This window comes from Musa acuminata, chromosome BXJ1-8 (genome assembly GCF_036884655.1).
Source record: "Musa acuminata AAA Group cultivar baxijiao chromosome BXJ1-8, Cavendish_Baxijiao_AAA, whole genome shotgun sequence".
Classification (NCBI taxonomy): domain Eukaryota; kingdom Viridiplantae; phylum Streptophyta; class Magnoliopsida; order Zingiberales; family Musaceae; genus Musa; species Musa acuminata.
Genome location: NC_088334.1, coordinates 52,172,637 through 52,192,813, shown reverse-complemented (window position 1 = coordinate 52,192,813; position 20,177 = coordinate 52,172,637). Strand labels below are relative to the sequence as shown.

The 20,177-nt window shown below is 39.1% G+C and overlaps 4 protein-coding genes across 6 annotated transcripts; 3 read left to right on the top strand and 1 right to left on the bottom strand.

Moving 5' to 3' along the window:
* Nucleotides 1–341: 341 nt before the first annotated feature.
* On the top strand, nt 342–4,602 carry LOC103995583 (mevalonate kinase). Its single transcript, XM_009416197.3, has 5 exons — nt 342–708; nt 848–1,091; nt 1,200–1,453; nt 1,745–2,158; nt 4,261–4,602. Exons 1-5 carry the CDS (start codon nt 549–551, stop codon nt 4,368–4,370), a joined length of 1,182 nt encoding a protein of 393 aa, XP_009414472.2. The 5' UTR covers nt 342–548; the 3' UTR covers nt 4,371–4,602.
* Nucleotides 4,603–5,765: 1,163 nt separating this feature from the next.
* Nucleotides 5,766–8,733, top strand: LOC135588801 (zinc finger CCCH domain-containing protein 32-like). Of its 2 annotated transcripts, none has more exons than XM_065081118.1 (7): nt 5,766–6,055; nt 6,157–6,305; nt 6,404–6,469; nt 6,621–6,737; nt 6,838–7,116; nt 7,211–7,531; nt 8,454–8,733. In XM_065081118.1, exons 1-7 carry the CDS (start codon nt 5,989–5,991, stop codon nt 8,469–8,471), a joined length of 1,017 nt encoding a protein of 338 aa, XP_064937190.1. In that variant the 5' UTR covers nt 5,766–5,988; the 3' UTR covers nt 8,472–8,733. The 2 variants fall into 2 exon arrangements, with proteins under 2 accessions (XP_064937190.1, XP_064937191.1); XM_065081119.1 differs by having other exon boundaries at nt 8,444–8,733.
* A 929-nt stretch (nt 8,734–9,662) lies between these two features.
* Nucleotides 9,663–15,339, top strand: LOC103996406 (DNA (cytosine-5)-methyltransferase DRM2-like). Of its 2 annotated transcripts, none has more exons than XM_018830972.2 (8): nt 9,663–9,702; nt 9,779–9,892; nt 10,387–10,483; nt 10,567–10,613; nt 10,765–10,878; nt 12,653–12,752; nt 13,829–13,941; nt 14,019–15,339. In XM_018830972.2, exons 1-8 carry the CDS (start codon nt 9,700–9,702, stop codon nt 15,165–15,167), a joined length of 1,737 nt encoding a protein of 578 aa, XP_018686517.2. In that variant the 5' UTR covers nt 9,663–9,699; the 3' UTR covers nt 15,168–15,339. The 2 variants fall into 2 exon arrangements, with proteins under 2 accessions (XP_018686517.2, XP_064937189.1); XM_065081117.1 differs by having other exon boundaries at nt 9,686–9,702; nt 10,364–10,483.
* Nucleotides 15,340–15,582: 243 nt separating this feature from the next.
* Nucleotides 15,583–20,177, bottom strand: LOC135588802 (SPX domain-containing protein 4-like). The gene is made up of 3 exons (XM_065081121.1): nt 19,691–20,177; nt 16,394–16,553; nt 15,583–16,282 (listed from the first exon to the last, which is right to left on the bottom strand). The coding sequence occupies exons 1-3, from the start codon at nt 19,964–19,966 to the stop codon at nt 15,816–15,818; spliced, it is 903 nt and encodes a 300-aa protein (XP_064937193.1). The 5' UTR covers nt 19,967–20,177; the 3' UTR covers nt 15,583–15,815.

Below are 20,177 nucleotides of genomic sequence, written 5' to 3'. Positions count from 1 at the left end.
TTACGTGATTTATAATTAAAATATTAAGAAATCAATTACGATATCCCTTTATTTCTGCTCGCAAAGGATCGATTTATCTTTCATATCTTAAGTAAATTATCAATATCAACGATAATATACGTTGAAATCTAACAACTCGATTGGATGGATAAAACTATTATGAATCAGCCATAAAATCGTGAATGGGAAAGGGAAATGATGTGCTCAAATAATACATGCATTATTAGAATTATTGTTGTATGAAAATTGGGGTAAATTTATTGGAATATCACACGACAATTTAGAAAAAAGAAAAAGAAATCCATATAAGCTTCGAAATCTCAAATTTATGTCCTCCTTTTATTGGGTGCATCGTGTGATCGACGAGGAAAACGTTTTCGTTTTGATCCTGACATCCACCTGAAAGGCAACCAAATTTTATTGCTTTGGAGTTGGAGGTTCACGTGTAGGAGAGAATCTGGTAAGCGAGATGGAGTAGAGAAGGGCGGGCGAGCTTGAAATCTACCAGTTGTTGATTCTTGGTCTTGGCCTCGGATCGTGAGCTTTCCATGCACCGTTCGTTGGTAATGGCGGAGGTCCGTGCTCGTGCCCCCGGCAAGATCATCCTCTCCGGCGAGCACGCCGTCGTCCACGGCTCCACCGCCGTCGCCGCCGCCATTGACCTCTACACCCACGTCTCCTTCCGCCTCGATTCCCCCCTTCCCACTGGTTTGGATCTCTTCCGCCGTCGATTTTTCGTGCGACTAAAGATCGGATTTTTTTTTTTTTTTGTTGTTGTTGAGGGATTTAGGTTTTCGAATTCGTTAGCCTTGTGCTCGAAGTAGAAATCTTGTGTTGTTCTTTCCAGAGAATGGTGATGGATCCGTAGAATTAGAGCTTAAGGATATGGCCTTGGTGTTTTCTTGGTCGTCCTCGAGATTAAAGGAGGTGTTGGGGGACGGTTTTGCTGATTCTTCAACCCCAGTTTCGTGCTCGCCGGGACGAATCAAGTCGATTGCTACCCTCGTCGAAGAACAGAACATCCCGGAAGCCAAATTTTGGCTTTCTTCCGGGGTTTCCTGTTTTCTCTATCTCTACACCTCGATCCATGGGTATCAACCCATGCTAACACTCTTTTCTCTTCCCCTCATTTGCTTCATCTCTCTCTCTCTTCTTTAATCCATGCATTCTAAGCCTTTTCATTGTTTCTGTTTTCCCAGCTACAAGAGAGGAAAAGTGGTTGTCACGTCGGATCTGCCTCTGGGATCGGGGCTTGGTTCATCTGCTTCATTCTGCGTCTCGGTCGCGGGTGCTCTGCTTGCTTTATCTGATGCCATAAGCGTCGACACCTCGCAGACTGAATGGTTTAAATTTAGCAAGAATGAGCTTGAACTGGTGAATAGATGGGCATTCGAAGGGGAAAAGATTATTCATGGAAAGCCATCTGGCATTGATAACACCGTAAGCACATTTGGTATGTAATCTTCTGCGGTGCTTTAATTAACTTGTTTGAGTCGTGTAATTGTGTTCTTCTTGTGTTAATCTGCATAATTTTCTATCGTATTGAGGCATAGTCATTCTAGAAGAGATGATCGTCTGTGCTCTTCATTTTATGGGGTAAAAAGTTTGAGTTGTGTGATAAGGTTCTTCCTTCTCAATAGTTTGATAATTGATCATTGCATATGTTATCATTTTTTTTCTGTCATTTTTTGTTTCTATGGAGCCATTTCGTTGTATGGTTTAACTTCGAGTGCACATGCAACAGGTGGCATGATTCAGTTCAGGTCGGGTGAGTTGACTCACATCAAGTCGAGTGCTCCTCTAAGAATGCTCATCACTAATACAAAGGTTGGGAGGAACACAAAAGCACTGGTTGCTGGTGTAACTGAAAGAGCATCCAGGCATCCGGATGCTATGGCTTCTGTGTTTACTGCAGTCGATTTTATTAGCAAGGAATTATCGGCCATTATACAATCACCTGCTCAAGATGACATATCCATCACTGCAAGAGAAGAAAAGATAGAGGAGTTAATGGAAATGAATCAAGGTTTACTCCAGTGCATGGGGGTAAGCCATGCTGCTATAGAGACGGTGCTTCGAACCATGCTGAAGTACAAATTAGCTTCCAAGCTGACCGGGGCTGGTGGTGGAGGGTGTGTTTTGACACTGCTGCCAACATGTATGCTTCTTGTTCTTTGTCATCTTATCAAATCTTTATCTTTTTTGTTGAATCTTTATGGTGAAATTCATTTTAGGTTTATATTTGAGTTTATTTTTGACTTCTGACAGTCTAGACTAAAAAAATTTTAAAATGTAAAAACCTTGAGAAGAGTGAGTTGTGACAGTGGATACAAATTAGGCATTGCCGGCTTTGATAATAGTCTTATTTTCCTGAAAGAAAAATTTTGAACTAGTATGATCTGTTTATTCAGTTGTCCTCTTCTGTTTCAGAACTATTATGATCTGTTTATAAGAATCTTACTTTGGTTGCCCTGAGTTTGAGAAAAAGTGTACTGGTACAATTTCAGGATGGCATTTGGCAATGCAATTTGGTTCTGGCTACTAAATTGGCATAATCGAGGAGATGAATTACAAGATTTTCTCAGGATATTGACAATTTGAAACCATAGGGATGAATTTTGTTCTAATTCTAACACCTACTGCCCATATAATCAGCAACAATTGACAATGAAATGATCTTGGATCACTGAAAACGATACAGCTGTTCAAAAATAGTAACTAATAGCCTGAGGTGGACAAACTTGGAGAAACACAAATGTGAGGTAGAAGGAAAAATGGATTGGCTAGTAGTAGAACAAGGAAAATTAGCGAAGGCCTTCATGAGTTGGATAAGATTTGTGGGAAAAATTTTTAATGGAGTTAGATGGTTATATGGATAAATTTCTTTGTGGATATGTATGTATACCAAGATATATACAGTGAATATGGGGTTATTGGCTTCTGTCTAAAGAGACTGACATTCGAAATCTGTAATGGAGGCTTTTTGTGATACATGAAGTTTGGCACACTATTTGCACTAACACATGCATTTCAAGAAGAGAAATGAAAATAGGCTTTAAGGAGACAACCTTCAAATCTAGTGATCTTTGGAGAGCAAAACTTTTTAAAAATACAATGTCTTTTTCTGTGTTATAAGGGAAGAAGCACGAAAGAGCTTTACAAGGTCTTTTCAAGGAAAGTGTCATGTGATTACCGTAGAAAGACATGCATATATGAGCATCTCTTGTGGATGCTATTAAATGTTTAATTTTAATAGTGGTTTTGTATTTCACTATTCACCATATTACACTTAAAGGGAGTCTAAATGCATTAGATGTACGCACGCATGTATATTGAGTGCTTCTAATTTTTAAACATGTAAGAAAATGTTTGTCTGGGGTTGCTAATATTTTTGGAAAATAATTTTACAGGACTGATAATTTAAGATTGTTATTGCTTTGGTTGTGAAGGATAAAAACCTAAAATGTCACTTAAATTATGCATTACAAACAATTATAAACAAAAGTTCAGCAGAAAAATAATCTGAAAGGAATTGCTAGATGATTTTTTTTTAATGTACAATCCCTATAGTTAGGGTTGTTCTATAGGCTAAGCGTGGGATGGATGGCATCCTGTGGTACATTGCATATCTTGTCACTTGAACACCAATTAAATGTAGTTGTGCTGTAACCGGACATTGCATACATGGAATTTAAGTCTTTGGTGTTAAGAGTTTATCTGCTGCAGGATTGATCCTTGTCTGAACTAAACACCCAGTAGCCGAATAGCACATGAATTCTAAAAGTGTTCTACTACATGACATTGTGATATTTAAGCATGCAGGATCATGAGTGGGGTAAAAAAAAAAAAGGAATAACTTTGAGTTCCAAGATGCAATTTGACCATCAAGTAGAAGCAGAAATTAAATGAGCATGAGACAACCTAATAGAAACATTCAGAATATGCGACTTGGTTCTTGTACCTTGTAGGACGAAGGATAGGCTCTGTTTTCTCCATATATATTATTTCATTGTTGCATTTTGAGGTTAAGAAATGGCATCCTTTAAATTGTAACATACAGTTGAAGGATTCTTCTTCTTTTTCATATTGAAATTTGAAATATCAATGATATATCAAACCCCCTATTCCACTATGACTTTAAATTGTAAATATAACTACTTTTCATACTTTCATTGTATCCCCCATAACTCTTACTTTTTTGCAACTAATGCTTATATCTCTCCATCTTGTCATCCAATGCCTCCCTCGACCATTGAACAGTGCTATCTTGCACGATCATCGATAGGGCTATTGCTGAGCTTGATTCATGCGGCTTCCAGTGCTTGAAGGCTGAAGTTGGTGGGAGAGGTCTTGAGATTTGTTTCAGCTGATTATTTGATTTTCTGGATCCGGAAAGTGCCCTGTTTTGGTTGCTTAACATGAGGAATTTGGGGATGATGATGCAATTAAAGGACAAGGTTGACTTGTGTTCCTCTGAACTTCCAGCAGTCCTTTTGACCTTTATTCATGCTCCTTGGCTGCTGTTCTGTAAACTTCACCTATTTTTGACTTTGTGAACTTTCTTATCGAATAAATAAGATCAGCATTGTTTCTTCCTGCAAAGTATCATCTTGCTGGATACTGAATTGTGCAAAGAAGTATTGTTGAGATCTAGAAATTGCATGCTCATATACCATACGATGGCTGGGGTATCATAATCTACTTTCTAATAAGGAACTTGGAACGAACTACAACTACTTTGGCCACGCAGCGTTTTTGACGAGCTGTGATGGCCGGAGGGGTAAACTTGCAATGTAGTCAAGTAGATCATGATGTTTTGGTGCTATTCTACTTCTTATTTCGGCTAAAAACTTGTATTCTCTGTGAATTCCAGTGCTCATACACCTTATTACCAGTACTTGTTCTGCTAGTGTTGTGATTGAAGAGGCTGCAAGCACCCAGTGGAAGGAAGCTGTTAAGAAGGTAGATTGAGGTAACTCATGTACCTGAAAATTAGGGGCTAAATATTGAAGAGTCCGAAATGGGTTTGAATTTACTTAATATTCTTTTGGATGATTAGCAATTTAATAATCTATAAATTAGACTCAATTTTGTATTAATTTCCATTAAAAAAAATACATAAAAACCATATAAAGAAACAATGACAAATCAAAGATATGGGATTTGAACAAATTATTTGACTCATCAAATTCTCTAATTTTTTTTATTAAAATTATATTTATATACAGTATATCGAAATAAAAAATCCATGCGAGTTAGAAATTGATTTGTCATTGTTTTAGCATCTTATCTTTTGTTTGGCAAATTAAACTTTTTTTTTTAGTACTTGGTGGAAATATGACCTCCCTTTCAAAACACCTAAATGTTAAAAATGAATTTTTACTCCTTTTCTTTTTGTTTCAGATTTTGTTCTTAATCCTCCTTTACCAGTTAAGTGTTAATGAAGCGAGCCCCACCACCTGCCACAACCCCCAAGTGTCATTAGGTACTTACTTATAGCCGAGACGTGTTATTTGTCTATATCGATGGATTCTACTACCTATTTAATGTAACACCGTGTGCATAAGCACATCCCGTTATCTACATATGACTAGACTGCCCTCAACGCCAAGCCCCTCGCATTGGATTGCCTATCAACAGGGAGGTGGCATTTTCGGTAATTACAGGGACAACAGGGGCCTTTACTGAAGCGGGCAACTTTTGGGAAGTTCACCGTTTCCGGGGCGTTTAGTTTCCCACCTTTTTCTTTGGCGGGTACATGAAACCCCAACGGACGAAAAAGCCTCCCAAAGAAGCACGAAAGAGCAACGCTTTAGCGCGGCTGCAGAGCCAAAAGAACGGGAAGAAGGCGACAGACTTAACCCTCCCTCCTCGGTTGCCACTCTCACATTTTACTCATCGATCGCGCCTTCGACGTCCCTCCGCAACATCCATCCACCGTCACTTCCGCATCGCCGTGCCTCCCCTTTGCTCCGGTGGCCGTCTCGCATGGAGCCGTTCGAGCCGGCCTCTGAGCCGGGACAGCCCCGCGGTGACCCCGAGACCGTACTGGAAGGTGCTCCATGTCCATTGCTCTGTGCTTTGGTTCTCGTTCCCGGTTTCTGTTCTCGTGGTCGTTCCGATTGATGTTTTCTTTTTGGTCTTGCGTTGTGGCAGGATCGATGTGGAAGATGGAATTGGGCAGCGAGGAGCCTCCGGCGTATCCTGAGAGGCATGGCCGGCCTGACTGTGCCTACTACATGCGGACCGGGACATGTGGTTTTGGTGATGGCTGCCGCTACAATCACCCCCGTGATCGCCGGATGGTACATAAAGTTCTTGTTTTTTTAGGGCTTTCTCCCAATTTTGTCTAATTGGTGGAATTTTGTTTTGATCTAATTTCCGACATCGGTAACTTCATCAGGTAGCCAGAGCAGCGAGAACTCGATCTGCACAACACCGGGAGCACACTAGCCGACCTGCATGCAGGGTATTTCTATTTAATTGGTTGGGATTGTGCTTTAGGTACCAATAATTCTTAGATTCACTGGAAACATGTCACTTTATTGATGCAATTTTATCGCAAATGAATATCCATAATTCATCCTTCCATTCAGGTGTAAGGCTTTATTGTTTTGCAGTATTTTGTCAGCTACGGGAGTTGCAAATTTGGTGATACATGCAAGTATGAACACCCAAAGCCAGATGGATCTGTGATACTGGCATCTTTAAATAAATATGGCTATCCATTACGTCCGGTCAGGTTTTGTTTCTCTAATTTTGTTTCTGATTGTTTTTTGTATGATGGAAATTCTACAGAATTGCTAATTCTAATGTTGTGGGCTTCAAAGAATTCAGGGTGAGAAAGAATGCTCCTATTATATCAGGACAGGCCACTGCAAGTTTGGATTAATTTGTAAATTCAACCACCCTGAACCATCGTTGCCCTTGCCAGCATCACCATCTTATTCTATTGTTCAGCCCACTATATCTCCTTCGCATCAACAGTACCCTGTAATTACCAGTTGGGAAGTTGGTAGATCGTCGATGTTGCCTGCGTCATACATGCAAGGACCTTATGGCCCAATGTTGCTCTTCCCTGGGATCATGCCGGATCCTGGCTGGAGTACCTTTCCGGTTGGTACAACTACGATATCTCCCTTTAATGACTGAAATTCTGCAGAGTCCAAGTCCTGAATTCTTGATTGTAACGTACTTGCTTGTGAATTAGGTCACTCCAAGTCCTCTAATATCTACCGGTGGAGAACAGAATACTGTCCTAGAAGAATCACAACACGATTCAGCAGCACAGATTTCTCGTTTGCATCCTGCTCATACAGAATCTTATCCAATGGCTGCCTCGGTTAGTCCATCAACCAATAATCAGACTGAAAACGTGCTTCCAGAGAGGCTTGATGAACCTGATTGCCAAGACCATAAGAGAACAGGCTATCGTAAATTAGGATCCAGATGCACATCTCATCATCGTACAGAGAATATCCCACCAGAAACAAGCTGTGTCTTTAGCCTTATTGGCCATCCTCTTCATCCGGTATGAATATCAAAGTGTTTTCTTTACTTTCCTTTCTGGTTCAAAAGGTAGCTTTAAGTTCCATGTATTTTTGCTTCTGAACTCCAGGGTAACCTGAGGTGTCATTCTTTGGTGTTTAATAAATTTATAGTCTCGTATGGAGAGATGGATGCTAAAATTCTTTTAGGGTCGATCCTAATATCAAGTTTGGTCTAAGGTGGTCCTAACTAACATGCATGAAAAGGTTGTAGATGATCATATCTGATTTTGAATCTCTCCACATTATTTATTTGAGCGTACTTTCAGGTAGATTTAATGATTTTATGCTTGTTGTTTCCTACAATTATCTGAAGACTGATTCTTGTATGTCAAACTTTTGTTTTATGAACACCAGTTGATATGCTTAATCATGTTCTTTAGCTAGAACTGCAAGCACTCTCCCTATCTTTTATCCTTTGGTTCACTAAGTTTCTTGCTACTTTTTCTTGTTGATCAATTGATGCCAGTCCTGAAAATTGGTAGGACATGATTCATAAAGTAATGTAAGAATAATTTAATAGTGCGTTGAAAGCTTTCCAGAGTTGTATTGTAATACAGCCTTAACACCTTGAACATTTGAATTTCCATTCAGAAATTAATTTTGATGTCATCTAAGAACTCAGAAGCTGGTTACGAAAATATCGTCTAGTTGTTTGATTTCATGTGATGGTCGTTGGAAGTTTCTTATATTGATGCTTGATGGTTGTGTATGTTTGAGATAGATTCTTTGATTTTCTGGCAGTCAAGTCAAAACTATCTGAATTCTTAGATCTCCTAAACAGGAACAAGGTGTAGATTTCCACTTATTTAAATTAAAAAAAAAGAACTTGTGAAGAACATTTAGACCACAAAATTCTGATAGCACTGATGTAATTCTAATCTATTTTTCCTCAGTTTTCTTCAGGCTAACAAGCTAGAGTGAGGACATAAGAAGCTAGCAGGTACTCTTCCTCATCAAATCATTTCATATGGAAGTCATTGGTAACTCAGAGTCATCTGAAGTTCATCGTCTACTTTGCATACTGTTGGTTTGCAGTTCTGACTCAAACACTAGTGTCTTGGCATATGCACTGTGTATGTCAGTTACTCATGTTTCTTGTTTTATCTTATGTATATATACATGATGTAGAAATGAGTTATTACTTATGTGACATTAAATGCTTAATAAGTGCTTAATAGAACAATTGAACATAGTAGTTCTTGACCTCTTGTAATTTCAATTGAACACAAGTACAGGTGAGTCCATTCCAGCCAACAAGATACACCTTCCATCTCTTGTCCACTTCAATCCCACTCCTTCAAGATTGAGGGAGTACAAATTCACTATCCATGCTTGTCAAACTTCCTCATCTCAGTTTTCTCCTCATATCATAGAAAAGCATGCAGTATTTGTTGTGGTTTGCAATGGAGTTATAATGATACAACATATGATAACAGCAGGGCATATCTTAAGTGCCCCCTGAATCATGATGTCCTGACTCGCATACAAAGGATATGCTATATATCTAAAATAGAATATTTTTAAACTTACTACTAATCATGGTCAATAGTAAGGGGTATATAGGAGAAATATTTGCCTCCAATCGAGAGATACGAAATGTGACATCCAAATCAATAGAAAAAAAAAGATAAAACTAATCAAAATCTAAATAATATTTTCCTATTCAATTTACTGTTTAAAAAGACTGAAAAGTAAAAAAAATTAAAAGGATATATATATATATATATATATATATATACACACACACTAAAATTTAGAGAGGAATTGGAGAGTGCGGCTCAGCCGTGCGGGCCTAGGCAGGGTCCAGGGTTCTTCGTTGAAACCGGGTGGTGGGGTCCACAAGTCGAACGTGGCGGGACCCGTATAAGTCGGAAGGACACCTGTAGTAACAAAGTCCAGTTTGTTGTGTTTTATGTCGTGTTCGCACTGTGCCCATTGGTAAACTCCAGGAGGTCGGTCGGCGCGCCTCCGCTTCGTTCCACGACAAGGTCGCCTGCGGAGACTCGTGACCCCCAGGATTGGCGTTTCAGCTGCCGATTTGGTGCGGCTGCAGGCGGTGGTTTCTTTTGACGATTCTGTTCTCTTCCCAATTTTTTTTTGGGGGGGGGGGGGGGGGGAGGCGTTTGTGGGGAGAAGTCGCCGTCAAGTAATGGTACATTGATCATCGTACCGTCCGATCTTTTGTTCGTTCTATGAATCTGACCAAGGGGTGTTGCAAATTGGTGTAGGATTGGACCAGCGGGAGTGAAGGGAACGAGGATTTTGAATGGGACAGCGATGATGAGGCGACGACGGGAGATGTTGTGCCGTCTTCTGAGTCCCTTGCGTGCCCGCCTGGGGAGGTAGTGCTTTCTTCCCCTTGGAGATCTGGACCTTCCAATCTTGCATTAATGTAATGTGATAGCTTCTTGAACCCACGAATCTTCACTTGTCTTGAACACTACTCTCGCAAAGGTGTTGTCAAATGAGGAAACTCTTGCCTCTTGATTTTGTTGCTCGGATTAAAACACCAGTTACAGGTTCATGATATTATACTTTTGACTATATCTTAGTTTTTCCCAAATGCTGAACTAATTGACTACATGAAGGATTCTGAAGTAGTTGCTCATTCTATGAAATTTGTATAAGTTAAATGGATACTAATTCATTCACCATCTCCAATCGTGAATTTACTGTGACATGTCAAACTAAGCAATGAGAATCAGCAATGACTGAACTCAAGCTTTACAAAGGTTGATGCGTCACTAGGCGTTAGCTTTGGGAGTAGGACTTACTTGTGACCATAATTTTAATCCGATTATATTGATTGAAAGGCTGCATTGCATGTTCTTCCAAGGGTTGCGAGACTGGCCCTTCTCGCTCAGCAATGGTTTGTCATTTTATGGGGATGGGATTTTCTGAGGACATGATCATGAAGGCAATCAAAGAAAATGGTCAGTAATCCATATTGCCAATTGCTTGTATGTATCAACTTACCTACCTATGTCATGCTTTCTGAAATTTGTTGTGTATGAAGGAGAAGAAAATTCAGAAGCTATACTAGAAGCATTGCTTACTTATATGGTAGGTACATTCTCGATCAACACTACTTTTAGGCCATATTTTGCCAAATAATAACAGTGCCATTCTAGTACTGTTTACTCCATGGTTGTCATTTTTATGGCTGAACACTTTTTTACTGAAGAGTGAAACATAGTGGTGTTTGATGTTGCAGTCTATTGGAACATCACCATCAGAATATGACTCCATCCCTAGAGATCTTTCTGTCTTAAGCAACAAAGATGAAGCACATGACAATCCTTATGACAGAGTTGCTTCTGTAGATGAGGTAATTTTACTTGACTTGTCCTCTTTGAAAATGGATGACTATTTTAGTCTAAAGTTACTACTTGCACATCGTGCCTAGATGTGAAATACTAAGCATTGATGATTGGAAGTTCTTTCTATTGGCATAGTTTATGAATCAATTTTTCTCCTGCTGGTTCCTAGCAGTTAAAAGCTCTCTGTCTAACCAAACATCAGGAAGCAACCATGGATGTTTAGATGACTTGCACGGTTAGCTGTTTTCAGGTTACTTTAGGCGTTACTTTCCATAATATGGAAGGCCATAAATGCTTGAAGAGGAGGACATTAATATTGGCCATGTCACGTTCATGCTGTTTTAGCCAGATGTGTGTAGTGCTTCTCTTACACTGCTTTCTTATATTCATAATTTGTATATATGCTAAAGATAAATGTTTCTCATGATCTAACCGTATATTTTCTGGATACAATAGAAGAGAGAGTGGACACAACCATAAAGACCATCAAATTCATTTGCATTTGTTCCTCGGTGAAGTTTGCTTTTTTCACTAGGACTTACTGGTTAAATGATATATTGAATTAGGATACCCTGCTTGAAACCAAAGTTACAGAGGTTGTGGAACTGTGAAAATGGTAAGAAGATTGAATTATCTGATAGAATTGTTTGAGATATAAGTAGCTAACTTTTTATAGCAAAATAAAAGACAAAAGAGGAGGGATGTAAAATGAGACAATTAAGATGTCACGCCATGAACTTCACCTAGCTAATTGAAGAGTGGATGGAAGCATGTGTTAGGGAAGGGAGAGCTTGCAGAAGTATGAGCAGATTGAAACTCGCATGAGGCTTGAGAAAACCACAAGTACACTGGAAAATTCACTTCTGGGTGTCGATATAAGCAAGGAGAATGATTATGTTTGCCTATGTCCAATGCAGGTGCTCGTTTCTAACATGATTTTATTAATGATGGATGAACATATTTGATAGAACAGGAGGTGTGGGGAAAAAGCTTTTTCATCTTCTTTTTTTTTTGGATGAGAAGTTTGTTGTTAGAAACATAGTTAAAATGTTGAAATAAATATGTGATTATGACTGGAAGATACAGGCACGAAGTTGTGATAGATGATGCTTTTGTGATATATAGTAGACAAATAAGTTTCATAGCAAATGTCAAAGGACACTAGAAAGCTATAACCTTTAGCGGGTTCCAATTAGTGTATGAGAGTACTGTAAAGTTGATTAAAAAACTGAGGACCATTGTCGTAGGCTGCATCAGCTCAAGTTGAATAACAAAGAACGAATGTCTCTCCACACCAACTAGTGTACTTTTTCTCATAAAATGTTTTTACTGTCTAATATTTACTTGAGTCGCCAAGGCATAAACATCAATGTATGTTTTTTTTCTTTCATATCATGCTTCTCACATTGCATGATTGTCAGATGTTCTCTTTTAGTTGATAGCGTTGTTAACTATTTTTTGTCAAGTTTTCCTTTTACTGGCCATTTTACCATTTAGTTACAATCTCTTTTTCTAATTTTCTTTGTCAACATGAAAAAATTTGAAGATCTATATGGTTTTTCTAAGTTAACAATTATCAGGGGAGTAATTTAGTATTAATCTCTGAGTGATCAGTACAAGGAACTTATTCTTTTAAAATTTTTATCTTTCAAATGCAAGTCAATTTCGTAAAGGATTTATCAGAATACCATATAGTTGATGTCCGAAATTTAGATGCTATTTCCAATATTCAGAAATGCATCAGACATGCATAATATTTATTTTTTTAAAAAAAATCTTCAGGAACTTTTTGAAGATTTTCCTGCAGAGGATAGGAAGTTGTTGATCTTAGTCGAAATGGGTTTTCCCACTAATGATGCATCTGCAGCCATCGCTAGATGTGGTACTAAATTTGCATCTTATTAAAGTTTAATCTATTAAACATGCTGAAAATTTATATCATCATCAACTTTAAGCAGAACTTGATTAATCTATCATCATTTCTTTCTTTCTTTCCTTCTTTTTTTTATCTTCAGAGATCCATAACATGCTGCATTATCATATTCATTCTCTATTCTCTATGAGCATAAAATATAATTCTTTTCTTAAAGCATAAAATATAATTTCTAAGGCTTTTAAAGTTTAAACTATGGAATCTTGTCAGTTTCATACACAAATGTTTTTTAAGGTTTAATATTTTAAAGTGTCAAGTATCTCCTGTTGTCGTCAACTAAAGTGGTGCATTTGATTGCAGTTCTACATTCCCAATCTTTTAGAGCTGATTTTAGAAATCCAAGAGGCATGACCTCTTTTAAAGTGTCAAGTTAAAGGAATTGTTGAAAAATGTTGGATAGTCAGTATGGCCTCATTTTAGATAGCAAAATTGATCCTTTTTCCGAATTTATTTGAACCTAAACAAGGGATTGTTGGTGCCTTTAGCAGATGATTTCTGGCTTAGTGAGTCAAATTATTATTGTAAATAAAGCTTATTCATGTTTATATTTGTTTGATGTAACTTTAAATATATTTTCAATTGTCTTAAACATTTATAAGTTCTGATAGCAGACTATATCATGGTAAAGAACTCCATCAAGAAGCCATATGCTTGTGAAATAGTACTTTTATCTTTGCAGAATTCTTTCAAATCACTGATAAGGCAGAAGTCTTTTTACGGTTGGTTCCAACTATGTTTTCTGGTCAAGAATTAAATTAATCATCAAGTACTCACACTTGTGGTGATTCAAGATTTCTTTGAAATGTAGTAGGTGGAGCTAGCCGAGTACTAGTATTATTCTGCTTATGCATCAGTCCTATAGAAAATAAGATTTTGTTAAATCCTAACATCCTTCCTCAAATCTATTCTTCTTTCTGGAAAGAAAAATTTTCTTGACTTCCCCTACCGCTATTGGAACATTTTTTCCATTCAATTGAATCCTCTTTATTCACTGCCTTTTTTTTTTGTCTATTTAATATCTCCAGGTCCAAATGCATCTATATTGGAATTAGCAGATTCCATACATGCGGCTCAGTTGGCAAATAAGCTCGATGATAATTTAGGCGTATCTACCGTCTCCAGTTTAGTTGAAGATGAGGTATCTCAGATCTGTGAATTTCTTTGGAATTACATTCTCTATGACTTTCTTATCTTTGTATTTTTGTTATCCTATAGCGTCAATCTAATTGCCCAAGAGGTGCGGAGAGTAGGTTTGCAGAGGTGACCAGGAGCAAACGAAGATGCACCTCAACAGAAGATGAAGACTCTGTTATCTCTTTTTCAAAGCCTATGGTTGGTTTTAGCCTTCCAAATCAGCGGATGTACATGGTTCCGAGAAAGATAAGTGAGGCAGCTATTGGTCCACCGTACTTCTATTATGAGAACGTGGCGTTGGCACCAAAAGGAGTCTGGGAAACTATGTCACGCTTCTTGTATGACATCAAGCCAGAGTTTGTAGATTCCAAGTACTTTTGTGCTGCAGTCAGAAAGAGGGGATATATCCATAATCTTCCTATACATAACAGATTTCCTGTTCTTCCAATCCCTCCAAGAACCATTCACGAGGTATTTCCGGCAACAAAGAAGTGGTGGCCCTCTTGGGATCTTAGAAAACAATTCAACTGTTTGCTGACATGCATATCGAGTTCAAGACTGACGGAGAGGATCCGCAGGGAGCTTGTACAGTATGATGATCCACCACCACTACAAGTAAGACAGTTTGTGCTAAATGAATGCAGAAGGTGGAACTTGATCTGGGTGGGGCAGCATAAGGTTGCTCCTTTAGAACCTGATGAACTTGAGATACTTCTGGGGTATCCAATAAACCACACACGTGGGGGTGGCATGAGCAGGACAGAAAGATACAGGTCTCTAGGGAACTCATTCCAGGTAGATACAGTAGCATACCATCTATCTACTTTGAAGAATTTGTTTCCAGATGGTTTGAAGGTCCTCTCTCTTTTCTCGGGTATCGGAGGGGCAGAAGTGGCTCTTCATCGTTTGGGAATGCACATGAAGGTTGTGGTTTCTGTTGAAATCTCTAAGGTAAATAGAGACATACTTAGGAGTTGGTGGCAGGAAACAGGCCAATCTGGGATGCTCATCGAATTTGTTGATGTGCAAGAACTTAACCCTCACAAGATGGAGCACTTGGTTAACCGGTTTGGTGGATTCGATCTCGTCATTGGAGGAAGTCCATGCAATAACCTCACAGGCAGCAACCGTTATACTCGAATTGGTCTTGAGGGCATCCATTCTTCACTGTTTTTTGAGTATTGGCGAATCTTGGACCTGGTGAAGTGTCTCATGGGAAGGACCAGTTGATCTGTTGGCAGTCTTCTGCATCTTCAACTGCCAACTTGTGTCTTGTTTTTTCTTTGGGTCTCTGAACCAAAAAAGGTACATACGAATCAACTTCTCACTCCATGCAATTACGTAAAGCTGTTAGTTTACAGATTGTTAATAGTGTTGCGAGCTTCTCTTCTTCTCCTTTTAATTGCAATCTGTCATATACAATTTTAAGACTTTTGTCTTGATTACCAAGTTCCAAATTCATGTATAACAAAAGTTGCTCTTATTGCTCTTATTAATATTACAAATAGTTGAAAGAAACAAATCAACCTTAGGTTTTTGGACGATATAAATTGGTGTTCGGGTGGCCCTTACCTCCTGCAAACTACTTGTTTGAACTTTTTCAAACCGCTACATACAGTGCAAAAGATTATGAAAACCGCATTCATACATGACAAAAGATTAGTGATAACTTATCAAGGAGAGAAAGGCCTGAACAGTTTCTTGATACAAAGTATACTGCAATGAAGATGACTAATTCTACACCTTTTTAATGACACTTAACCGTCCGCATTGAATTATTATTCGTGGGTGCTAGATGAACAATTGCGGTCATGCAATTGTCATCGAGGGCTAAAAACAGGAAACCAGTTCAAAGGAGATTATCAGACACCTACCTACCTAGTCATCGGAATGTACACTTTCCTCATCTGCCTCCTGGTTCTGTGAGTTTGTCAAGGAGTTAGAAGCTGAGTTCTCGGTGGTAACAGCTCCAGATCCATCGTCTTCATCTTGGCCATGGAAGAACTGTGCAAGAGACAAGGGATTATAGGTAGAGCTGGCCTTCCGTAGTCCTTGTATTGCTTTCATTGCGGCCAACGTGCTTCGGTATACACCGATGTTATCTGCTCGATCAGATGAACCCTCAGGATCATGGGGTTCATGTGTCTCTCCTTTTACCGTTTGGTCTGATTCAATAACCTCAGCTTCCAAGGGGAAGAGCATCTCGAGGTTTGCTTCGCATTCGCGGACCAACCGGGTCAGCGGCTCGGTTGTGAAGAATGGCTGATGAAGAGCACGTTGAGTGAAAGGCAGACTTAACAAGGCCCCTGTTCTCTTGTCATATTTCTTTAGTATTTTGACAAGTCCTGTGATCGGAGAGAGTGCGATGGCAAGTTATTGCAGTCGACACTTTTCCCTTACAAGTTACACGAGAGAGAGAGAGAGAGAGAGAGAGAGAGAGAGAGATGATATATTACCTGCAAAGTTAAGGGAGCTGTAGTTCTTCAAAAGCACCATCTCTCCATGGATAGTGACGAAAGCCTTACGAATATCCAACATCTCCTCACTAAATTCTCTTTCAGAGGTAAAAGCTCCACTCTTATTTGCCCTGATTTTTTCAATTCTTTCCTTGAGTTCCTAAAAAGAGATCATTGGAACACACATACAAGATTTAGTTAATATGGGGCTGCGACCATAGCCTTAGCCAATAAATAATGATGAATGCAAGCACATCATCAAGATGTTCATACTAAGAAAACTTTGTCTCCCAGAAAGATATTCTGAAGCAGAAGGCTGATCTAGTTGCCATAACAGATAAAAATAGTATTTGTTTCTAACAAGACAGTCAAACGCGCTAGTAGTAGTTACAGTAAGCACATGAATTTCCAGATCAAACGGTGATGCTGAATTTATAAAAAAAGAGATAAAATATAAGTAATTGCCATACATGAACAAAGTCCATCTTCATGCAGTGGTACCATGGCTATGTGAGGGGATCTGATAAGATGAACAAAAGCAGAATCTAGCAGACCAGAATTTTTTGTGTACAAAATAAATCTTCTGAAAATTAAAGTTCACTATATACCAAATGGCATGTAATTAATATACATCCATCCCTGGAGAAGGCTAAGGTGAAGAAGATTCAGCGGCATGCCTTTTACTTTCCATGACACAGGAAATTTTCCAAAAGGAAAGATTTGCAAAGTGAAGACATGGGAGAAGCATGTATGATGACACATTCTATTGAGAATTTACTCTTCCTCAAAAATCTAATGTGAGAAACTCTTAAGGAATTGAAGTCAATAAAAGAATATATAGTGTGAATGCTAAAACATCTCCAAAGAAATATTTGCTTAAGAGGAATATCAATGATTTTGCAATATGCTAAACCAAAAGAAAGCCAATGCCATGAATTATTTGGGTTGCCTACGCTTAAAACGTTGTACCAGCAAATTTAAGCAATTCATCGAATGTTTCATTGCCTACACTGCAACTGAACTACTTTTACTGGTAATCCCACATAAGAAATAAGATGTTCACACGTTGAATTGCAAGATAGCTGCAACTCGGAAGCTGCCATTCCCAGTGCCCTTTTTTTCCGGCCACCAGCCCTCCCGACAACCACTGCCACTCGTGACCACCATCTCCCCTTCGCCACCCACCACCACCATCCCTCCTAACCATCATCTGTAGACTGGGATCATAGATTGCACTAGAACGAGATTTGGGATCATCTATAGCAGAATCTAGCTGTTTGTTGACTACATGTAGGAGTTAACACTCTTGCTTAAAGCAATTAGTTCAATGCCTAATTTGGCTTAAGCAACCATACTTAGCCAAAGAATCATAAGCAAACTAGACTCTTCAGCTAGGGCAGACTGTTGAAGTTTTCGGCACCTAATTATATCAATTTTGGGTGGCCAAAAACAACTAGTACTATCAGCTAACTACAGAACCCAGTAATTCAAATGTAAATGTAAACTTAAGTTTTGAAGCTGACTTAGAAATCATAACAAAGCCTACACCATATTGAAATCAACTCAACTCAAAACAGAATTCAGACCAATTTTTCAGGTCATTGATTAGATCTGCCTGATTCGACTATTGGTTTCTAAATGAATTCAAGGTTATGCAAGTCATATGCCTCCTACCATACTGCCACTTTCCTTACATCAATTCATTTGTCTCACCAGTAGTTATGATATCCAGCCTAATGAGCTTAAATGTCAACACAGGGGATTATATAATACCAAGACTTGTAACTAGACCATAGCCATCGCCTAAAAAAATATGACAAACTAGAAGCATGAGCAAAGGTGCTTCAACCAGTACAGAGGGTCTCCAGATAAAAAAGAAATAGTCCATTTCTTAGTGGTTTGACTTTGAACTTCAAATTAAAGCTAAGTTGGAAGCTAAAAAACATAAGACTGTCAACTTCCTATTGAGCAACTTGAAGTCTCTCCACCAATCAAAGCATAAAAGAATATGAAAGATTTCATTAGGAAATTAAGCAGAGCACTGGAAAGTTTTGCCAAAATCCTGCACCCTCCATATGATAATATAAACTTGATATATAAACCGGTCACACTAATATTTCGATAAGAGATCATGGTGCTAAAAAGATAAAGGAGAGAGCACAGAAGGTGCTGCTATATGGTTCACTTGGGGATATGTTTACTTGGCATAAATAAAGAATCCTAAGGTAAGTCATAGTTTTAACAGTAAGCATCATTTTCTTAAAAAGAAAATACAAACAGATAGTAATTGTTAGAGGTTCATTACTATGATATCATGGATGAACAAATGCAATTGGAACCTTTTAATTATTTAGAAAAGAAAGCAGCAGACAAGTGAGCAAATTGAACATAACTTGACATAGTTCAGCTCAAAACAATTCGATCGAGTCTATAGACCAAGCATGACTCTTTTTTGTTTGGATTGTCAGCTAGTCAACCAGATTTAAACCACTGCCTTCATCTGTGGATCGGATCATATAGGCACATCCTTAAAGCACACAAAAGACCAAAAACCTTGTTGTACTAATCAAGACTTCTGTTGCCCTGTCATTAATGTGTCATCAACCAAGGCGATTCCACTAGAATTATCAGAAATAATAGAATCACAAATAAGCTCCAATTCCAGTGAAATCTTATCAACCATCAAATGTGTCTTTGCATAAACTGACTATATTCACAAATTCGACCTGAGCCTGAGCACCACTGTAGATCGAATTTGTGTCAGATCATCAACTTTGTTAGAAATATTCAAGTTATCAAACCTACTGATGCAACAGTCCTAACTGTCCTAAAGAATAAAAAGCACCTCAGCTTGTTGTCTCTGCACAATACACTACCATTTAATTCCAGAAACTCAAGATGAAGATTCAATAGCAGCATGATTTCTTCTCACGATCAATTAGATCAAGATCAACTCACAGGTGCACATATACAACCTCCGCAGGTTAGGAGGGGGGTTCTGTATCCCATCCAACTTGTCGAACACCCTGACCACCATAATATACTCGACTTCTCACTTATTATAGTTTATAGCTTCCGAGATGATGCTAGGATGCCAAGAATGTCCAACTTAGGGCCAATTTGCTCACCAAAACTTGATACAGTTGTTTCATCTTCCATGTCGTTCCACTCGCTCCATTCAAGGCATCTCTGATGCCTCACCGTCCATCAAAATAGATATAATTGAAGATGAGCAATCATGACAAAAAGAGAGAAATCTGCAGAGAGAAGAATAAAAGGAGTTGCCGGCCGCATCACCTGCAACCGGATCACGAAATCCTCCTCCTTGTCGACGTAAAAGTCGTTGAACTTCTCGAGCTCCTCGTTCAGGATGCCGACGAACCACGCCTCGAGGACGGCGTCCAGCGGCCGAGCGGCGCCCCGAGCCGGCTCGTCCGGCAGGTCCACGCCGAGCGGCGGCGGTTGGGGGAGGTGCTTGATGAGCTTCTTGAGGGCCTTGTAGGCGAGGAACTTGTCCCTCCACTCCGGCAACGTCTCCTCCAGGTGGTTCCGGAAATCCTTCCCAAACTTCATCCCTCGCTTCCGATTTCTCTCTCTCCGGTGGATTTCTGGATCCTGATCGAAGCCAAATTGGGGGGGACGGGAGGGTTCGAATTATAGGGCTTCGGTGGAAGAAGACGAACGAAGGCCGGCGAATCGGGCGAGGGAGGAGACGGGGAAGAGGGAAGAGGGAAAAGAAGATGACTTGGTTTGAGATACCCACCCACGTCCCCGTCCACGTCGA

Excerpts from the sequence above, each read along its gene's own strand:
- LOC103995583 (XM_009416197.3), top strand. The coding sequence starts at position 549 with ATGCACCGTTCGTTGGTAATGGCGGAGGTCCGTGCTCGTGCCCCCGGC. Across the intron at positions 709-847 it reads CGATTCCCCCCTTCCCACTG|AGAATGGTGATGGATCCGTA; the intron begins GTTTGGATCTCT and ends TGTTCTTTCCAG. Across the intron at positions 1,454-1,744 it reads TAACACCGTAAGCACATTTG|GTGGCATGATTCAGTTCAGG; the intron begins GTATGTAATCTT and ends CACATGCAACAG.
- LOC135588802 (XM_065081121.1), bottom strand. The coding sequence starts at position 19,966 with ATGAAGTTTGGGAAGGATTTCCGGAACCACCTGGAGGAGACGTTGCCG. Across the intron at positions 16,554-19,690 it reads ATTTCGTGATCCGGTTGCAG|GAACTCAAGGAAAGAATTGA; the intron begins GTGATGCGGCCG and ends ATCTCTTTTTAG. Across the intron at positions 16,283-16,393 it reads CAGCTCCCTTAACTTTGCAG|GACTTGTCAAAATACTAAAG; the intron begins GTAATATATCAT and ends CTCCGATCACAG.
- LOC103996406 (XM_018830972.2), top strand. Across the intron at positions 10,879-12,652 it reads GAGTTGCTTCTGTAGATGAG|GAACTTTTTGAAGATTTTCC; the intron begins GTAATTTTACTT and ends AAAAATCTTCAG. Across the intron at positions 13,942-14,018 it reads CCAGTTTAGTTGAAGATGAG|CGTCAATCTAATTGCCCAAG; the intron begins GTATCTCAGATC and ends GTTATCCTATAG.
- LOC135588801 (XM_065081118.1), top strand. The coding sequence starts at position 5,989 with ATGGAGCCGTTCGAGCCGGCCTCTGAGCCGGGACAGCCCCGCGGTGAC. Across the intron at positions 6,056-6,156 it reads CCCCGAGACCGTACTGGAAG|GATCGATGTGGAAGATGGAA; the intron begins GTGCTCCATGTC and ends GCGTTGTGGCAG. Across the intron at positions 6,470-6,620 it reads CTAGCCGACCTGCATGCAGG|TATTTTGTCAGCTACGGGAG; the intron begins GTATTTCTATTT and ends ATTGTTTTGCAG.